This window comes from Dasypus novemcinctus, chromosome 28 (genome assembly GCF_030445035.2).
Source record: "Dasypus novemcinctus isolate mDasNov1 chromosome 28, mDasNov1.1.hap2, whole genome shotgun sequence".
Taxonomy (NCBI): domain Eukaryota; kingdom Metazoa; phylum Chordata; class Mammalia; order Cingulata; family Dasypodidae; genus Dasypus; species Dasypus novemcinctus.
This window is the reverse complement of record NC_080700.1, coordinates 22,892,524-22,913,337: the sequence shown is the minus strand read 5'-3', so window position 1 is coordinate 22,913,337 and position 20,814 is coordinate 22,892,524. Positions and strand designations below refer to the sequence as shown.

Genomic DNA, 20,814 nt, shown 5'->3' with positions numbered 1-20,814 from the left:
GTCCTAATTTTCTCCCTCGTCCATGTGTCGCCTGGCTCTCGTAACACCTCTGCTGGGAGATCTGCTCTGCTTTGCCTTCCTGTTCCCATCCTTCCCTGCTCCAGCCCTGTAGGTATAGGCCGCGTTCTCATGTGGCTCTCTCCTAGAGTTACAGACTGAAGCAAGTCTGGTCCAATTTTAGGTTCTCTTCCAGTTATATGGTACACTCCTGAATTCTCTGCCTTCACAGGCACATAATTAAATTTCACTACTCTCTGCATATCTCAAAGTGACTTTCTACCATCCTCCCACTTAACTGATTGTTAGGTTAGAGACAGAAGTCCAGGTTTGAAAATCTTTCCCTGTGGTCTTCAAAGACATTGCTACCATTTCTAAATTCTGTTTTGACTCTTGCTTCTCAGTAGATGACCTGACCTTTCTCTCCAGAAAATTTGCGGACCTTCTTTTTATGAAAATTTAGCATTTTATCAATTGCAGCCCTCGGTCTCACTCTGCCCTCCCTCCTAACTGGCTTTGCTTGAGCACTCAGCTTCTTTTGGTCCTACGTGGCAGAGAGGCTCGCTGCTATGCAACAGCCTGTTCAGATTGCCAGGGAAGTATTGAAACTTCTTCCTGACAAGAGCTCCCTCTTCTTTTCGCATTGGTGTTATGGTTTTACACATTTCTGATTTCTAAATGTAATTGCAATAGTGCCTTAGGGGGGAGAGAGATAAAAAAGTGTAGAGCCCACAAAACAGGGAATTCTTCCAGTTGTGCCTCAACTACACCAAATACTGCCCCCAAGGAATCTTATTGAATATAATTCAATATATAATTTGCATGTGTGTTTTCATTTCAAAGTCATCAATGGAAGCAAAATGGAATATACTTAAGAAAATTATTTAAATTTTAAATAATAAACTTTATCTGTTCATCGGGAGAAAGCTACTACCCAAAGAGGTACTAATTGCAGCTTTATTTCCTTCTATTTTTCACCCTTTCTGTTCTTTAAATAGTTGTGATCCTGTTTTAAGCGAAATCTGTATTCCTTTTCACCATGTATATTGTGAATGAATAAGAACAATAAATTTATTTGCTCTTTACTATTTTATGTAGCAGGGGATGTTTTTGTTGTCATCATGTATTTGGGGTATTTCCATTTTCACATTACGGTGTAAAGAACATCTGCAGTCATAAAATGCAAGGCTTTTACTCTCCTTGGTATGTTTGTCCAGTATTGATTTCTAGAAATGCAGTCAAATTTATAAACCACTTAAAGGCTCCTAATACAGATTATTGGGTTACTCTCCAAAAGTAACACATTAATTGACACCGATATTTCAATACTCTTTTCTAATGTAATAGTCAAAAAGACTTCTGCCATTATTTACTTTTTTTATTTCTTTGATAACTGGGGACATTGAATGTTTTATAGGTACTTATCAGTTGTGTTTCCTCTTTGCAATTCATTCATTCTTTCAATCATGTAAAACCAACAGATATTTACTGTGCACCTCCTACAATCAGGCCCCTTACTTGGCTCTGGGATACTGCATTGAGCGAAATAGATGCAGCGTCTGCTCTTGTGGAGCTCACATTTCAGTGGGGGAAGACAAGACATGCGAAAATACTGTTAGGAGGGATGGAGAGAAATAATGGAAGACCAGTGAAGGCCTTTGTAATCAGGCAACATTTAATCAGGAACCCGGAGGAAGCATTGGAGGGGAAAATGGTCGTATTTGGAGAAAAATGCCAAATATCATTGTACTACTTTTATGAAATTGGTTTGGATATAGTGGATTTTCCAGGAGTCCCAGACCCCAACAGTCTTTGAAGTACACCTTGAAAACTACTGAACTACATTTTATCATATAAATAAATTCCAGAAAGTAAAATTGAGAGTATGATCTGTATACCTAAGTTTCTGTTTCTGTTTTTTCCGAAGGGGCCATCTTGCTGGGAAGATGTCTTAATTCCAAATCGAATGAATGGTGAATGCCAGTCTCCAAACTGTCCTGGAACTGGAGCAGTGAGTACCTGGTCAAATTAATCATTTTTAAAAGATAAAATCATTAGAATAGAGACAAAAATAGCAATTACTACCTAGTAATATTCACCAAAAGTGTGTTTTTCATTATATATGTAAGAGTCAGTGCTTTTCTTGATGACCTGGTTTTTAGTGAGTTGACCTTCAACTATCACTTAGGGTGACTATGTTGAAATATGCCAATCTAAACACCTCCCAAAGTCATGTTCATGGAATGTAAAGAAAAGTCAAAGAAAAGAAAAAGCAGTTGAGAGGCTAGGAAAAGAAAAATATCTAAGATATAATGTTAATCCTTTTCCTTATGCTGCGATATTTTATATCTATATTCCACTTCATTCAGAAATGGGTCTTTTTGTTTCATCTCTTTTTACCTTTCTCTTGCCATTTTCTGACACAGTGGATTGTTTAAAAATGTGGTATGGATGAGTAGCTATGTAATTGAAAAACTGTTCCTGTTCTCTGCAATCCTTTTTCTCTTTGTAGACAGATGCCATATGTTGGGTATAAAACAGACATTTCTTGAAAAAGACCCCAAATTCAGAATTTATTTTAAAAATAATTTTAGTCTTATGGACATGAAGCATGTATAACTTTGTTTCTAATAAGTATATTGTTCTCCCTTTTCCTCCATCACAATCTGACTATAAATCCTACCTAAGTTTAAAATACTGTTATGACGCTAACGCAAATGTCATGTTAGTTCACAAACTGTCCCAACCAGCTGGTGGTTAATATCTGCTGCAAGAAACGAGGTCCGTCAGTAGCAACAGGTAACAGTGTTTGAACCCGAATCATGAGATATTCAAAGATACCAAGGTATCAGTAATCTGCAGTAAAATAATCACTCTCCATCAAGCTACAGCTTGGAACCCTTCACAGATTTTTATTACTACAACAGCTATTAAACAGCAAAGAAGTCCTGATGAAAAATAAGGATTTTGATGTTGCTCATAGATACTGAATCAAAATGCATTTCTTGCAAGTTTGCTTCACTCTGTTCTGTTCTTTGGGATGAAATTAAAGTGTTTGTATTTAATTGGGCAAAATTCTTAAGTATAATTACATATGTATGCATGTATAGACATACAACATGTACACATTGTAATATACATAATATTGTAATTACGTAATTATATCTGTATGTTTGTCCGGGCATGAGTACATGCACACTCTTGTGTGTGTAGCGCTGTGTTCCTCACGTTGTCTTTATGGTAATGTGAGGCTCTTTGACAGCTGACTTCAATTATTGACAATCTGACCGCCTTTCAATATACCTTGGAAGTTGTCGGCAGGATTCAGCCACAGCAGAATAGTAATGCTCCATCCCTAAAGATTTAGCTTCAGATCAGTCAAGGAAAGGACCTATGTTAGGTGGAGCTGAAAATTGTGTCCTTTGCTTGTTGAGTATTTAACTTGTCTTAGATAGCAATAGAAATAACTAAAACAAATTACATTATATTGCAGCTTCATTCCTGAGAAGGCTGGTCAGCTGCATACCCTTCAAAAACTGCTTTGAGTACACAATATATAAAAATAAAAGATTAAATTACATAACATGCATTTTTTTTTTGCCAGTGTCTGCTGGTTTTTTAATCATCTGCTCGTTGTTTTGCTCAATGCCTGCTCATTGTTTGTCTTCTCTAGGAGGCACTGATAACCAAACCTGCGATCTCCCATGTGGGAAGTGGGTGCTCAACTGCTTGAGCCATAACTGCTCCCTTATAACATGCATTTTTAACAGAACGGCTGGGCTGACTCTGAGTCTATAGTAAGGAAAACCCCATGTGCCCCAAATTAAGAGATTGCAGGACTCCAAACAGGTAACTGTGTCAACTGAACCAGCTGCTGCCTTGAGGACTCGCAGGCATTGCCCTTGTTCACTGCTCCCATGCTTTCGTCACTTTTGGTGATAATGCAACATTTGAGGAATGGGTTCCTCCAAGGGGAGTCCCCAAATGTCCCCCGTTCAGGAGGTCTGGCCTGTGACCTGTCGCCCAGCCCTATACCGTGACCCTGTTTAGATGTACCATATGTCACTGCTTGAGCCTTCAGGATGATCCATGAGGCCAGTGGGAAGTCTATCACTGCCCATGGACTGCCGCCCACTGCCTCAGCCACGGGCCCTGGCACTTCACCTCCACAGCCTCTCCTGGCCCTGGGTCCCAAGCCGTGTGCCAGAAAATCATCATCAAATGAAGAAACGTCTGGTCCTAAGGGAACTCTTTCATGCCCCAATTTTTGGCTCTTGATGTTCCTTCTTCTCTCTATGCTTCTCCCCTCTGTCATCTCTAATCATTGCCTAACACTTCTCTGTATTTCTTTTCCCATCTTTCCTTCTAGTTCCTGCTGGTTTTGTTTTTAATCTAATAACATAACAAGATCCCTTTAAAAATCTGGCGGCCAGAGCATCTGCTTGGCTGGATCACATACAGAGAACTGAGGCAGAGTTCAGGGCCTCTGTGTAGTGGAAACTGAAATCCAGAATCCCGCGTAAAGCTGGGACCTGTTAAGTATGAGACCCTCATTTGATCAACCGGAGAGCGTGGAGGGGAGGATTTTGTCTATGTCGTTCCTAATCTAGGTAGAGTGGGGAATGTTAACCCTAAGAATTTGTCAGCAAACTCATCTCTTCCTGAGTTGGGTCCACTTGACTGTGTGGCTCATGAAAAGCTGAGGCTAGAAATTGGTTTACAATTGCCATGAGTTGGTAGTTGTAGGTATCTGGCTTTGTAACCCAAATCCTCCCAGAGACATGTACCTTTAAATGAACCCTCAAATAATTCTCACAGATAATGTTTCATGGAGCATGAGCAAAAAAGTTTTAAAAAAGTGGCAAAATATATGTGGAATTAAACCATCATGAATGAGAGCAACAGAAGTCAAGCATGGAAAGAAAAAGAATTTGAAATTATAAGGTAGAGAAGATAAGTATGCTTACTGTATTTTAAAAATGAAAGTGTAGGGAAGCGGATGTGGCTCAAGCACTTGGGCTCCCATCTACCATATGGGAGGTCCAGGACTTGATACCCAGGGTCTCCTGGTGAAGGCAAGCTGGCCTGTGTGCCAAGCTGGCCCTCGTGGAGTGCTGCCCCATGCAAGGAGTGCTGCCCCGCACAGGATGCAGCAAGATGACACAACAGAAAGAGACACAGAGGAGAGACAGTAAGAGACACAGCAGGCCAGGGAGCTGAGGTGGAGCAAGAGATTGAGCACCTCTCTCCCACTCTGGAAGGTCCCAGGATTGCTTCCTGGAGCCACTTAATGAGAATACAAGCAGACACAGAAGAACACACAGCAAATGGACACAGAGAGCAGACAATGGAGGGAGGTGGGAGAAGTAAAATAAATAAAAATCTTAAAAAAAAAAAAAGAAAGTATATAGTGGAGCTGTTGTAGCTCAGTGGTTGAAAACCTGCTTTGCATGTACGAGGTACTGGGTTCAATCTCTGGTACATTTAAAGAAGAAAGTATAAAATAAATGATTAAAAAGCAAAAGACTATCAGAAATATACAAGAAGATTAAAAAATTAACATAGACACATAAAAGAGAAACTTTTAGAATTAAAAATGAAAAACAATTGACATAAAATATACTAAATGGGCTAAACAGGAAATAAGACATAGGTGAAAAGAGCAAAGAAACATTAGATCTGAAATTTTGTCTGAAAAAAATTACCAATGATGCAGCAGAAAAATCAATAGAATTGAAATATAAAAGTTAAAAAAGTTGGAACATAGAAGTTCCAAATATTGGATTTGTTGAAGAAAATAATAGAACAGTGGAAAGAAAAATTTTAAAGAAATAATAAATGGAATTTTCCAAAATTTTTAGATTCATGAAGCTCAGTGAATCCCCAAAGAATACAAATAAAATGAAAGTCACACCTAAATAGATCATAGTGAAACTACAAAAGATCAAGGTGAAAGAGAATTTTTTACCAAGCTGTTAGGAGGAAGAACACTGATTACCTAAAAAGAAGTGATAATTTGATAATTAATCAATATCAACATTGGAAACCAGATAGAGGAATAATATCTTCAAAATGTTGAAAGAAAATAAATGTTTAGCTAAAACTTTATTTAAGAAAAACCTGTTAAGAGCAAAAGAGGAAAAAAGATACTTCTCAGACAAGGAGGAACTCAGGGAATTTACTTCCATCTAAATCTTACTTAAAAATATTCTCTATTACATAGTTCAGGAAGAAAGGAAATGACCTCAGAAGGGAAGTTTTTAACTTTGAGAACGAATGGTTAAAAATTAACAAAATATCAAAGTTAATATAATATCCAAATTATGAAATTATAAAAATAAAACAAATTTACTGGACAATTGTGCCTATAAGCCTGGAGAAAAAAATTAAAAGATATTTGTATTTTTTTCATAAAAAAGTAAAGGTATTATCTGACATCAAACCTGTTTTGAGGGATACACCTATGTTAGCAGCTTTATTTGCAACAGTTAAACACTGGAAACAGCCCATATTCTCAACAACTGGGGAATGGATAAATAAACTGTGGTGTATCCATATGATGGAAACCACTCAGCCACAAAAAGGAATGAGCTATCACTATCTGTGAAAGCATGGAAGTAGCTCGAAATATTATGCTTATAGAAAAAAGCCCCCCATCCCCCCCCCCAGTGGACACTGCATGGTTCCAGCAATATGGAATTCTAGAAAATTCAGATTTTCTATAGAGACAGAAAATAGAACACTGGTTGCCTGTGGATAGGGTGGAGGGAGGTAGGAGCGTGAAGAAGGGAATCTTTTGGGGTGATGAATATATTCATTATCTTGATTGATGAATATATTCATTATCTTGATTGTGATGAAGGTTTCATGGTTGCATGCATATATCAAACATATTTTTATTGCAGTTTATTTTATGTCACAACCAATTAGCTGTTAAAATGGTTGAGGCCTACATTTATAAAACTAGGAGACTTTACAGAAATTCAGATCTCAAGCTCCTCCTCATAATCCAGAAGCTCAGGCAGCCCTGTGTTGACCCTCCAGCTCCCCATTATTTGAGTCAGTGGGCTCAGGTGGCTCTAGAAGTCTCCCACATGTGGGCAGGAGACAGCTTCCCATCAAACTCTTGGGCAAACTAAATTCCCCTTTTAAGGAGGGGCCCACTGCCTGATCCTCCCAGACACCCTAGGACTCCAGACAGCTATCCCTTTTCTCAGAGCAAGAAGAACTCTGAAGTCCAGACCATGAGGACCATTCCACCAAGCCCTTTGGTCATCTCCAGGGACCTTCCAGTAGCAAAGCAGATTAACCCACAGAAGGAGAGAGCTCCTTTCCCTGCCTTCCGTGGTGCCTGCCAAGGCAAACACTGCTGGACTCTGACTGCCATTTTTCTCTGCCAGATGACAGTGGTCCATTTCTGTTTTCTACCTATCCCAACAGATTCCCAAGACGAAATGTGATTTGCAAGAAGGTCTTCAGTATCACAGTTTAGAGCAGACTTAGATAGTTGGTCTTGGATTCAGTGGTTGGTTGAAGCCATCATGCAAACCTAGGACAATCTTTGAAGCAAGGGACCTTTCCCCAGAAGCTGGCAGCAGATATCCCTCATGCTCCCTTAACCAGAACCAAGTCAGTGCCATGAACCCAGTCATGAGTGAGGGAAAGAGGCCACCCTAGAGGTACAAGACAATCGGGATTCCCTCTTGTGTGTGAGAGAGACACAGGCCATCTTCCTGGATCAGGTGGAGGATGGCTCTTGTACCTTCTCTGGCCCTGCCAGGGTGAGATCAGGGAAGCTTCTGCTCTGGACTGCAGAGGGAGGGATAGCTCTGCCCAGATCCACAGAAGGTCTGGACATGTAGTATACCTTCTGAAGCTGATACCCCCCGGTGTGCATGTTCTAGTGCATGGCAGTGGATTATGGTGGATGGTTTTCTTGCAAAATCTGCTCTCTTAGGGCTCCTCTCAGGTGTGAATCCATTTTTGCTGAATTTGGATACCAAAGAGGAAGGATTTCCCGTTTTCACTGCAGTCAGAACCTTGGTTGTGAGTCATTTAGTGCACCTTTTGCTTAAAGTGTTCCCATACTGCTTACATTCACAAGGCCACATTAGGGTGTGAACTTTCTGGTGACAAAGCAGGAGGTATTGCAGAAAGTTTTCACACATTTGCTCCTCTCATAAGGCCTTTGTCATGTGTTAACTCTCCAGTAATGATTCAGGTTGGTCTTTGAGGTCAAGAATTCCCACATTTGTTTCACTCATAAGCCTTTTGCTCTGGGTGAACTGCCATTGATGTTTAAGGCTTCTCATTTCAGCTGCCCTCACAAGGCCTTTCTTTGGTGTGAATTCTCTGGTGCTGAAGAAAGCTGGTGCTATAGCAGAAGGCTTTCCCACATTTGCTTCACTGGAGAGTCCTTCAATGTGCACTTTATAATTCCAAAGAAAGTGGGAGCTTTGGATTCAGGGATTCCTATCCATTTCACATAATAGGTATTTCCTTGTTTTATATTTCGTGGTGCTGAAAGAGGAGAATACTTTCGGTTAAGACTTTCTCACAGTTATTACATTTGTAAGGCTTTTCTTGGGTATGTAATTTCTGAAGAGGCTTCTCCTAAAAAAATTGGGATTATTGTCTATTGAGAATTTTCTGGTGGTAAATAAGGCTGGCTTCTCCATGAAAGCCCTCCCAAATGCTGTGAATTTATAGGTTCACAGCTGAGCCTCTCTTGCCTTGCTAGGTGCAAGTTCTCGCTGTCCAGAACCCCAGCCTCTTCACTGCACTCCAGTTGGTTGACCACATCGGGTTGGAAGTCTCCATTCACTATGTTGCAGGGCCTTTACCACTATCCATTACTAAAAACATTTCACCTCAGTCAGAAACCCTGCACCAATTTTCCATTACCTTTCCATTCTCTTGCTTCCAGCCCCTAAAACCTGTAATTTAATTTCTGCCTCTACGAGCTTGCATGTTCTCTGATATTTTCTTTTTAGTTACAGTGGGGCTTAAATTCAACATTCTAAATCTGTAACAATCTTTTTTTGGTTTGATACCATCCTAACTTCAATAGCATATACAAACTATGTTCCTATACCCCTCCGTTATGTAATTCTCATCACAAATTACATGATAATACATTATGAGTCCAAAACCACTGATTTTTATGCATTTGCCCCTTATATCCTATAGGATGTAAATAGTAGTTTCATAGCAAAAATGTAATAGTTCTGGAATTTGTATTAACTTCTGTTGTTAAGCTCACTGGAGATCTTTGTTTTCCTCATGTAGCTTCAATGTGTTGTTCTTTTCTTTTAGCTTGTGCAACTCTCTTTAACCTCTCTTATAGGTCCAGTCTAGTGGTGACAAACTCCCTCAGCTTTTGTTTATCTGGGACTGTCTTAATCTCTCCCTCATTTGTGAAAGACAGTTTTGCCAGTTATAGAATATTTGGTTGAAAATATTTGCCTCTAGTACTTCAAATATATCTTTCTACTGTCTTCTTGCCACTATGGTGTCTGATGAAAAATTGGCAATTATTATTGAGACTCCCTTGTGTATGATATGTTGCTTCTCTCTTGAGGATTTCAGAATTCTCTGTCTTTGGTCTTCCACAGTTTGATTATAATATGCTGCAGCCTGGTGGGAGATTTTGGCATAACTCGAAGGTATTTGATAGATCTGCTGTACAAAATCAGGGAGTGTGTGACAGATATACACAACCAGTGAACAAGATGACTCCAAGAGAACTGTACTCAACAACTGGAGAATACAGTTCACCACAATCAGTTAAGAAATCCAAATGAAAATATTGCACAAAACAACAATGAAAATACACTACATATCAATTTTCTCATGTGTGATGTAGCTAAATCAGTACTTAAGCAGGGGTTATTTAAAAACCATAAATGCATATTTACCAAAGAATAAAGGGTATCATTAGTTATTTAAGCATGTTGTTTAATAAGGTAGGAAAAGAAATTGTTTTGTCTAAGTACCCTCTCTTACCATATTTAATAAACACTAAATATATGTTTGTTAAATCAAAGAATGGAGGACATACCCTTTTTTGAATAACTGGGCCAATGCCTAGTTAAAAAAAAAGTGTTCATTAGGAGTGGAATAATTATTTTGCCCCTTCTCCTTTCTTAAGACAGCATTTCTGGATTGTATTTCTATGATACAGCTGAATGTACACCATGACTTCTGTGTTTTCTAGGCCATTGTGTGCTGTGTGTTTCTTAAGGATAAGGAGACAATAAAGCATTTTTAAGTAGCTTATTATCCTTTGATCTGTAGAACATGGCTATTTTTGGACAGTATTTTGTATGCTTTTCATTATATTCTTCTAAAACTGTTAATTTATATCACTGAATAAAATATCAATATACTAAAAGGTCAAAGGTGCATGGTTTCACTACTTTAGATCTTATAAAATACTTTATATTTTATATATTTGAGAAGTAACATTCACTTGGAATCCCATGTATATAATGCAATATTTTCTGTGTTAGATAATTTGATTTTGACAGGAGTTTAAACACTTTTACATGAAATACATTTTCTTTTCAAAAACATTTCAGTAGGACCTTTATAACAGCCCCAAGTTTTATTTCAAATAAAATTACCAAAAACCATCCCTGAATTATAATAAATAATTATTTCAGAGTAATAAATGGAGAGTTTTCCATCTTACTCAACTTGTGATATTTTTTTTCATTTCCCCCCATTTGAACTCAGTTGAAACATTTGTTTTAAATAAAGTTAACATTCATAGTCCAAATTTCTGATTTCAGGTTCTTGGGAGATCTTGACTAAAGAAAAATAAATAAATTAGTGTTTTGTATTCTTGAATGATTTAGATATATATGTCATTTGCTTATTTTTTATCCAAAATCTTTCTTATTAATGTTTTAGTTTCACCAAATTTCTATCCTCAAAATGATCTGGTTTTCTTTTTGTTATTTTCATTGTTGTTTTAGAATTCATTAGAATATCATTAAATGAGATTAGAGATGCTTTCCTTGTGCGGACTTTAAGTTCTTACTGTGTACCAGAATCTGATAATATTGAAAATATATTTTTTCTTAGGAGTTACCAGGAATTGAACCCAGGACCATGTACATGGGAAGCAGGTACTCAGCCACTTGAGCTACATGCACTCCCTTGAAAGTTTTATGTTGTGGTTGTTTTAAGAAAAGACCCTGGGTTGATCATGCATCCCTGAAGGAGTCACAAATGACAGTCTTTACCTGCACAGCATACAAAGAGTCCTTATGAGTAGGAGCCGGAAATTCTCATTGTTGCCCCCAAGCTCAGCTGCTTAGTACAGAGCCCACTATTGGTCCGATTAGCTCCAAGTGCATATTTAAATAAACCCTACCCTGTGGCTTCTCAGGGTCCCCTCCAAGAGCAGAGAGCAGCGGGGCAGGGGCACTTGAACGTGGAGGGTGGGTCCTGGAAACAGGTAGAAGAGAAAGGGGTACAAACCATTCCCCGTTCATTCTACCCTGTGCTTAGGCCAAAGGGAAATGTCATCCTTGTCTTTACACTGTTCTCTGAAGTCGTATTTTCTTAACTCTAAATAAAATTGAATTGTGAAAGCTTTGAAGTCAAGCAGATTATGATTGAATGATGTCTCAGCATGACAAAATGTTCTCTGTTGTCTGACATGCAATTTGTGTGACAAACTAGAAACTTCTTACAGCATTTCTCAAAAACCTATCAAGTATTCAGACCCAAGGACAGTTTATTTCTAAACCAAGTTTGCAGTACTTAATAGCAAAAGTTTCTTTAGTTGTTTTTTGTTTTTTTTTCCTTCAAATTGGTAGGGTAAAAGTTAGATATGTTTGCTATGGAATTAGCTAAAATTTTGGAAATTTGAAGAAAAATCAAAGTTTTGCTTATGCATGAAACACATTAATGTACTATGAAAAGATGTGTCAAATTTTAAAATTGCTATAGAAATTCAGGGAGTTTTTTTTTAACAAGCCAGGGGTATATGTGAGGGTTGCAGTCTACCCTCAATTCAATTCTGTTTTTTTTTTTCTTTCTGTGATTTAAAATCCCTCTTTTTATCTGGGCTCCTTTGCAACTTGATAGGAAATTATAGCAGCAGTCATCTTTTCACAGGTAATGTTAAAGCCTATTAATAAACTGTTACATGAAAAATTAATCTCTGGGGAAAGGAAAACAGATGCTAGAAATCAGGACACAGGTAGCAAAGAATCTACACAACATAAGGCAGCTAGTATTCACATTGTGATCATACAAATGTAACACTGTGTGTAGCCTAGGACACCATTTTGCAAGCACATGTACAGTTTCTATAATATTGTTTTTTTCTTTATTAAAAAAGTTGTGGGTTTTTTGGAATGATCATGCATATAATATAGGATTTCCGTATATCATTCCACTACTAGCACCTTACATTGCTGTGGAAAATTTGTTACACATTTTTACAATTGTACTGTTAATTAAAGTCTGTGGTTCAACTTAAGATTCACTGTGTAAAGTAGTTCCATGAATATTATAAGTTTTTATTCTGTTACCATATGCACAATCTAACATTTCCCCTTTTAATCATATTCATATATTTATATACATATATATATATATTTCAGTGCTAATTGTGTTCACAGTGTTGTGCTATCATCACCACCATTTTCCATTCCCAAATTTTTTCCACCATTCCAAATAGGAACCTTGTACATTTAAATCCTTAACTCCCCACTCCATGTCCTTATACCATTCCCTGGTAACTGATATTCTAGATTCTGACTCTGAGTTTGCTTGGTCTAATTGTTTCAAATCAGTGAGATCATACAGTATTTGTCCTTTTGTGTCTGGCTTATTTCACTCAACACAATGTCTTCAAGGTTCATCCATGTTAAAATAATTCTTGTGCCCACATTCCAGAGAGGTCCTGATGTGAATGAAAGTTATTTTTTAGATTTGACAACCTATGATTTTCTGTATTATAATTTATATCTATTATATGTACATTGAAAGGAAATCACGCATACGATTTTCTAAACAACAGTTTAGACATGAACAAATTGTCTATTTTCCCCAGATGCTTCAAAGTCTACTTCTTATTTTTAGGTCGTTGCATAGATTGATTCAAAACCCAGATGTGTCAATAAGAGGCTGTATTTAAGGTTGCATTAAGGCTTTCCCCAAGGGCCCAGGACAAAAAAGAAATAATGGAATTTATAATGATTACTTAGAAGAAGGTGTGCATCTAGAGCACTAGATTTTAGATTAGGGAAGAAGATATATCAATCCACCAGAAAAGGTAGCAATGGGTGTACAAAGATCATTTCAAATAGATTTATAAATGAAATCTGAGAACTGGAGCAAAGAAAGATGAAGCACTTCTGTAAACATCACCAAATGTTTCCATCAGGATGGTAGATTAGACCTAAATGGGAATAGTAAGGATTAGGCATTGGGGGTCACTCCCTGATCGCCTCAGTGCAGATACACTGGAGGCTAATGGAGTGAGAAGAAAAGAAGGAAGATGTGAGAGTAATGGAGCAAAAGAATGAAGTCTGCTCCTCAGCTGGGAAATAACCATCCTGATCCTTCAAGCAGGTGACTGATAACTCTAGAACACCCACACTTCATCATTCCTTGATGGCCAGTCATTAAGAAGCCATCATCTCTCTTATTCAGGTCAAGTCAGCTCTCCAAAGATATCAAAGGCCATGATGAAATTTCATTTTTAAGATAATCTAATAGAAAATACTTGAAGCCGTGTTACCAAACTTTGAGATATAGAATGGTAAATACAACCATATGGAGAATCAAATCAAAACTGATTAGACCTTAATGCAACGTTGACACAGTAATGTGATATCGACCCGAAAGTGGTGAAACACTTCCACTTGGAAAACAAGCCTAGTGTTTGATCCTGAGATCTGAGCTTCCTAAAGTCAGTAGTGATCATTCCCCTCAATACTCAGAATTTTTGAAAATAAATTCAGTGATGATCATCTTGAATGTTTTTATAAGAGGAAGAAGAATTTTTTAAAATTAAAGGTTGGAAAAGCCAAATATAATTTTTTTTTTAAGTTTTGTCTTTTTCTGGAAAGAAAGATATTTGATTCCCATCCAGATATTTATTTGTTCTGTTACTCTGTAGAAAACAAAGACCTTTGAGAACTAAGAATCTAGTTGTGGAGAAAAGAATTTACCCAAATGACAGCCCAGCAGAGTAATTAAAAACCAGTGAACATGTCCTCCATTCCAGGCAGTCAAATAGACACTGGAATAGAAAGGTGACCATTTCAGTCTCTGCTTTTCTAGTTGGGGCATAGTATCAGGGTGGGGCCAGATAGATTTCCAAATGATGATTTTACTATGAGCTAAATGTTGATAAAGATGGATATGAAGAGGTGTGAGAGCACTTGTCCCTGTGTAAGGCCGTGGAGATAAGACCAAATGTCAAGTCATAAATGTCCTGTTTCAAGCACAGAACTGCTTATAGGAGTTCAGCGAAGGGAAACTCCCTGGTTGGAGATGATCACAGGAGACTTCCTGGGGGAGGCAGGGTTTAAAGAGGGTTGGGCGGGGGAATTTCCACAGGTGATGCTGTTGAGAAGGTTGGGAGCATTTTGTAGGATAGAGGAATTAACCGAAATAAAGGGAGGGACAGTTAAGATCCTTTCATTCATTGAATTACTGTTGGCTGCTGTTCTCTGCCCAACAGTATGCTCGGCTCTGGTGGGCAAAACCTACCTTCTCTGCTTTTATGGCGCTCCTCTCAGCCCCCTACGACCCCCAGCTTCTCAGGAAGAGAGAGGGAAAGGGCAGACCCAGATGCAGTCTGATATGAGGACATGGAAGTGGGCACTGACCTGGCCTGTTATCTGTGCGTTAGGGAAGGAGACTGAGAAAAGGGGAGCCTGAGGTGAGACTTGGAGTCTGAGTCAGGGTTGACTAGGAAAAGAGTGGGAGGGAAACAGCCCCCAGGGAGGAATTTCTTGTGAGTCTTAAGGGGGAGGAAACGCCTGTGAGGAAAGCACATGGAATCTGGCTGCAACTGTGAAACAAGAGGCATACAGGTGCTGCCTTTTATTTTTTGCTTTGTTTATGGGTTTTTTTAAATGTAAAAAATTTTCATAATAGGAATCTCACCATCTTTAAGTTTATATATTTTGAAGGCAAAGAGCAGTGGAGCTGGTTGGTGCAGAGTGATGGGATGTGGGTAAAATCTTAGACAACAGAAAATTTTCAAGGGAATAAAAATAAAAGGTTTTTACATGTTTTCCTCCCTTCCTTCTTCTCTCCCTCCCTTCCTCCTTCTTTCCTTCCTTCCTTATTGCTTTTTTCCCCTCACTTCTTGAATCTCTGGCAAAGTGTGAATAAATGCAAATGAGGATTGGCTTTGTGCCTTCCTTAAAACTGGAAAAGCAACATACAAATGAGATGTGAGTTGTAGAACTGATTAGAAGCTCCACGCTTTTCTTGTATTTATTGGGTCATTAAGAGCAGCCATATGGTTGTTGTCTGTCTTAACTGTTCAAATTTCTCTAATATGTTCCTCAGTAGGAATCTGTTTAGGCGTTGATTGAAATTGTGTCTTTATCGACAGCTCCCTCTTATCTGTAATCACCAGAATTGGATGATCCAGTACAAAGTTTCCTTTCCCTTCTCTTCGAATCCCTTTTTGACAACGTTTCCAGAGGACCAGGGGCATTTTTCTGGTGCCATCAACTCTTTCTCAAAATGTTAGAAGTGAAGTTTGGGACTGTTTGAGAGCCATCCCCAGTTAAGGATGACTGAGCTGATGGCAGCTATGTGCTCAGAGGCTCCAGGAGGGCTGGAATTATATCTGCAACCCTCCTCTTTCTACATGCGGGCTAACTAACTTCTCATCATTACCAGTTGTCCGTTTGTGAAAACATAAATTGTCCGTAACTCTTGAAATTTCACTGAGCCTTTGTGGGGATTCAGGACTGGGTCCTTATAAAGCTTCCTGAACCCCCAAAATGAAAGCTGTTCTGTTGAGATCCCATCGTTTTCAATATATGTTCCTAGACTTGTCCTACATTATTCATTCACTGTAATTTTCTCCTTAGGGATCGCTGATTTATGAATTTCTTACATACTTTATAAGCATGAACTATTTTAGCTCTCAAAGAACCATTTCTCCCTGAGCTTCTACATTGCACGAAAGTATCATTGGTGCTCACAGCCATTATATATCCCATGAAGCACGTTTATGTTAAGCAAAGCCCACATAATGGAGTTCTACCCTTAGACCTGTGTACATATTTCTGAAATCAACCAGAAACATATATATAAATGGTTTTATCTGATGGCTTACTTTTACAGCTATAGTCACAGTTTTGCAAAAGCCCAGCTTGGTATGTAGTCTAGCAGACAAGAGCTGGGGCAGGGGACTCAGAGAAACTTGATTTAAATTCTTGTCTGACACGTAGCAGCTGGTGGCCTTAGCATCTTCACATTCCTGTCAGTTTCTGCATTTGTGAAGTGGAGATACCAGTGCCTTTTATACAAGGTTACTGTAAGGATTAAATCTGATAAAGGGTATGAAGTGCTTACCCAAGAGACTGACATGGTAAGAGATCAATACCCTGAAGTTATCACCCACATTGTTGTTGTAATTATAATGAGTTGACTTTCACTAGATTTGATTTCAGAATGTAGCTTTTCTCTGACCTTGTCCCCAGGGACTCGAGTCAATTTACCATAATGTCCATATACTTGATTGCTGTTTCGGCAAATAACTAGGAGGATTCAAATTTGTAAAGTTGCTCTGACAATAGCTTTGCAGAAAACCGTAACATCTGCAGCTTCCTGAAATAAAAATGTACCAAATTTACATTTTATATAATGCATGATTATGATGTAAAGTTCTCTACCAGCTGATCTTGAAGAAAAAAATAAAGTAGTCATAGTGACAGGAAAATGGTTGTCGTTGTGTTTGAGAACCGTGTGACAGCGTGATTTTCACTGTAATACCTCACATTTTAAAATGTCATACTAGAAGTACAATTGAGACTTTTCATTGAATTAATTATTTTCATAATAAATGTAGACTTTTCTGATTATAAGAGCATAAAAGTGGTGGGGAAAATTTTTGCCAACAGACTTTTACATAAAGAAGGGTGTAAAACTCATCTGTGATCGAACCATGAGATCATCACTTAAACATTGGATGTATGTTCTTCTGGACTAATTTCAAATTTTATGTGCATGTGCACATGCACTCTTTTTCATGGATTCATATTACACATTTTAGTGTATAACTAGCATCTTTTACTTCACATATTGTGTTCATTTTCCATGTCAAGGGATCAAGTTCTATGTGACTTTTTAAAAATATTTTTTTATTTGACAAGTTGTGAGTTAACAAAACAATTATGCATACCATACAGAATTCCCATACATCACCCCACCACCAACACCTTCTATTGTTGTGACACATTTCTTAAAAATGATTAAAGAGCATTGTCAAAATATTACCGCTTTTGATGATTGATAATGTTTCTTTCCTTTGTAAGCATTCCTCTATTTATGAGGATTTAGGCTGCTCAGTAATTTACTGTAAAAGCAGCTTTAGTGATCTTCCTTATGTACATTTCTATTATCTTGTCTGACCACATCTTTTGAAAATCATTTTAGAAGTAGAAAAGTTATTTACATTTATTTTTATATAGTTTTTAATTTTTAAAAAAAGATAGATTACATAAATGTTACATGAAAAATATAGGGTATTCCCATATGCCCAACTCCTTACCATTCCCACATTTTCCCAAATTAACAACATCCTTCATTAGTGTGGTGCATTTGTTATAATTGATGAACACGTTTTTGAGCATTGCCACTAAGCGTGAATGATGTTTACATTGTAGTTTACACTCTTTCCTGCACACTTTTGTAAGTTATGACAGGATATATAATGGCCTGTATCTGTCATTGCAATGTCATTCAGGACAACTACAAAGTCCTGAAAATGTCCCCAAATTACATCTGTGTTTCCCTCTCCCTCCCTTCAGAACCTCCAGGGGCCACTGCCTCCAATGACGAAAGTTCTTCCATTGCTAGAATCACAATAAGTCAATAGGAGAATACCAATAAGTCTACTCCAGTCCATCCTTCATTCCCCAAGCCTGAGGATTCTGGGATGTGATGCCTACTGTGCCTCTAATTCAGAGGGGCATTAGATCCTGTAGCAGTTTGATATTGTTATGAATTCCAAAATTAGATATTGAATTACGTTTGTAATCTGGTCTGTACCTGGACATGATTGAGTTAAGATTAGGGGATTGAGTCCCCACCCTTTGGTGCACAGATAAAAGGCATGGCAAAGAACAGAGTTGAGGGTTTCTGATGTTGGAGTTTGATGCTGAAGTCTTAAGCTGGAGCCCCAGGGAAAGAGACAGAGCTGCTGGCGTGATAGTCTACAGCTGACCTTGTGGAGAGAGGCAAAGCCTAGAGAGCCTCATAGTCTACAGCTGACCTTGTGGAGGAAACAGAGGAGCTGAGCCCAGAGGAACCCAGGAATCCTGAACCCTCACAGATATCAGCAGCCATCTTGCTCCAACATGTGAAAATAGACTTTGGTGAGGAAAATAACTTATGTTTTATGGCCTGGTTTCTGGAGGCTCCTACCCCAAATAAATACCCTTTATGAAAACCAACCTATTTCTGGTATTTTGCATCAGCACCCCTTTGGCTGACTAACACAGATGCCATGGGGCAGATGGATGGGACTATATTGCTTGCAGTTGCATATTCTCTTTGTTCCTTGCAGTCATTGTTGTCCATTATCATCTCCTTGTTAGTTGTCCTGGGTGAGTCCAATGAACTAGAGTATAGTTGTTGCAACTCTGTTGAAATTCAGAGTACACCCGGTACATGGACAGCCCAAAGATTTAAGTCTCTTGGACAAACACCTATCAACTCAAGTACTTACTGTAGGTTCAAATAGAAGGGAGCGGAAGAGCCATGTGTAGGGAAACCACAACTGAATCCAACTCTGTCACACTGGGGAGCATAAATTCCAAAATAGGGCCCACTAGCAGGGTGCCAAAATTATGAGGTGTCTGCCCTGCCCACAGTGTCTGGATGTCTCCAGAACCCTCAGGAGCCCTGCTATTTGTGGCAATATTTACTTTGGCAGTCAATGAGATCCTGCTGAGGCGTGCATAAGCATAACCTCTGGAATGACCTCCCGACTCACTTTGAAGTCTCTTAGCCATATAAACTCATTTGTCTTTATATATTCCCCATTTTGATCAAGGTCTTTTTCCAGTTGCATTGCTAGTTAGTGCTTGGTAGTATTCCCTTGGTGCCAGGGAGGCTCATCCCTGGAAATCATGCCCCTTGCTGGGGAGAAAGTAATGCAACTATATACTGAGTTTGACTTAGAAAGAGGCCACATTTGAGTAAAAGGAGGCTTTCAGAAGGTAACTCTTAGGAACCCTATAATTCTAGGCTAAGTTTCAATTTCAAAAGTTAAGGTTCATAAGTACAGTCATCAATATCAAGGGCCCATCAGTGGTCGAGTCTCCTTCGTTAGTCACATTTAGAATGTTATGGTGCTTAGTTCTAACAGGTGTTCCAGAAAGTTTATGTCCGTATCTACTCTCATCAAAATTGAATGAAACTGTTTTTTTTACACATCTACTATCATTAACTAGGTGATTGCTTTTTAGTCTTTGTTGGTAATTTAGGCGAAATATCCCACTACTAGTAAGAATACGTATATATATTTATTTCTCTTTAATATGGCTTTCTTTCTTTACAATTACACTTAATCTATAATTATTTCTTATAGTAATTCTTTGTATGTCTTATATGGTGAAAATATTTTCCCCTGTAAGTGATTTCAGGTCTTTTCATGGTGCTTTAAATCTATTTAAGGTGTAAATTTTGATGTAGTTAAATGTTTTCTTTATAGAGTTATGCCTTTGCCATCATTCTTAGAAGGTCCTTCTCTACTATGAGACCACTGCAGATACTTTTTTTTAAGTTCTTTAATGTTATTCATGTTTTTTAAAAAACATTTGTTTGATCTATATAGATTTTATTTTAATATGAAGAGTTTCATAGGAATTTATTTCTGCCCCCGAATCTATTTCTTCTGCATCACTAATTGAATAATACATACTTCTCCCACTGGTTTGAAATCCCGCATTTAAATTATATTAACTTTGGGGGCTGGTCTCTAGACTCTCTTCTGTTCTAGTCATCTGTTTACTTATTCAGTCTACAAAGCTGCATTGTTTTTGCTTACTCTAATGAATTACACATTAGAACACATTTAATATCTAACACATTAAGTGCTCCAAATTGCTTTCAAATTTTCCTGTACTATTTGCACAGGTCAATTTTTCCACGTGATATGGATTTCTATATCAAGTCTGAAATTAAATTAGATGAATTTATTTTTTAATGGAAGAGTTAAGAGTTCAATATATCATGCTAGAGAATTACAGTCAAGGGAGAGTATAATCTAAGCATAGGTAATATAATGGCAAAGCGTATCTAATTTTTGAGTTTCTGAACAGTAGGAATAATTAGCTTCCTGAAAAATGAATTCGTTAGTATTGTGTTATGTACATACTGCAAGCTGTTTGTTAATATTTTTGGATGACCAGGAGTTCAATGCTATTTAATCTTAATTCTTTGATAAAAGGGATTAACTACCCTTACAGGGCTAATTTTTAACTTTCCAAACAAGGTAGAGTCCTGGGCAAAAACAGAGAAGCCTTATGTTCTCTGAGTTACAGATATACATTATGTTTCATTCTCAATGAAGTATATCAATAAATCAATAGTTAT

At 37.9% G+C, this 20,814-nt stretch overlaps 1 protein-coding gene across 7 annotated transcripts in view; it reads left to right on the top strand.

The window, feature by feature from the left end:
- Window positions 1–20,814, top strand: part of PRKN (parkin RBR E3 ubiquitin protein ligase) — a 1,534,725-nt gene that overhangs the window by 751,521 nt on the left and 762,390 nt on the right. For all 7 annotated transcript variants that reach the window (XM_058289661.2, XM_058289664.2, XM_058289660.1 and 4 more), the window contains one exon: window positions 1,925–2,008. In XM_058289661.2, the coding sequence (XP_058145644.1) occupies window positions 1,925–2,008 (84 nt within the window). The remainder of the gene's footprint in view (window positions 1–1,924; window positions 2,009–20,814) is intronic.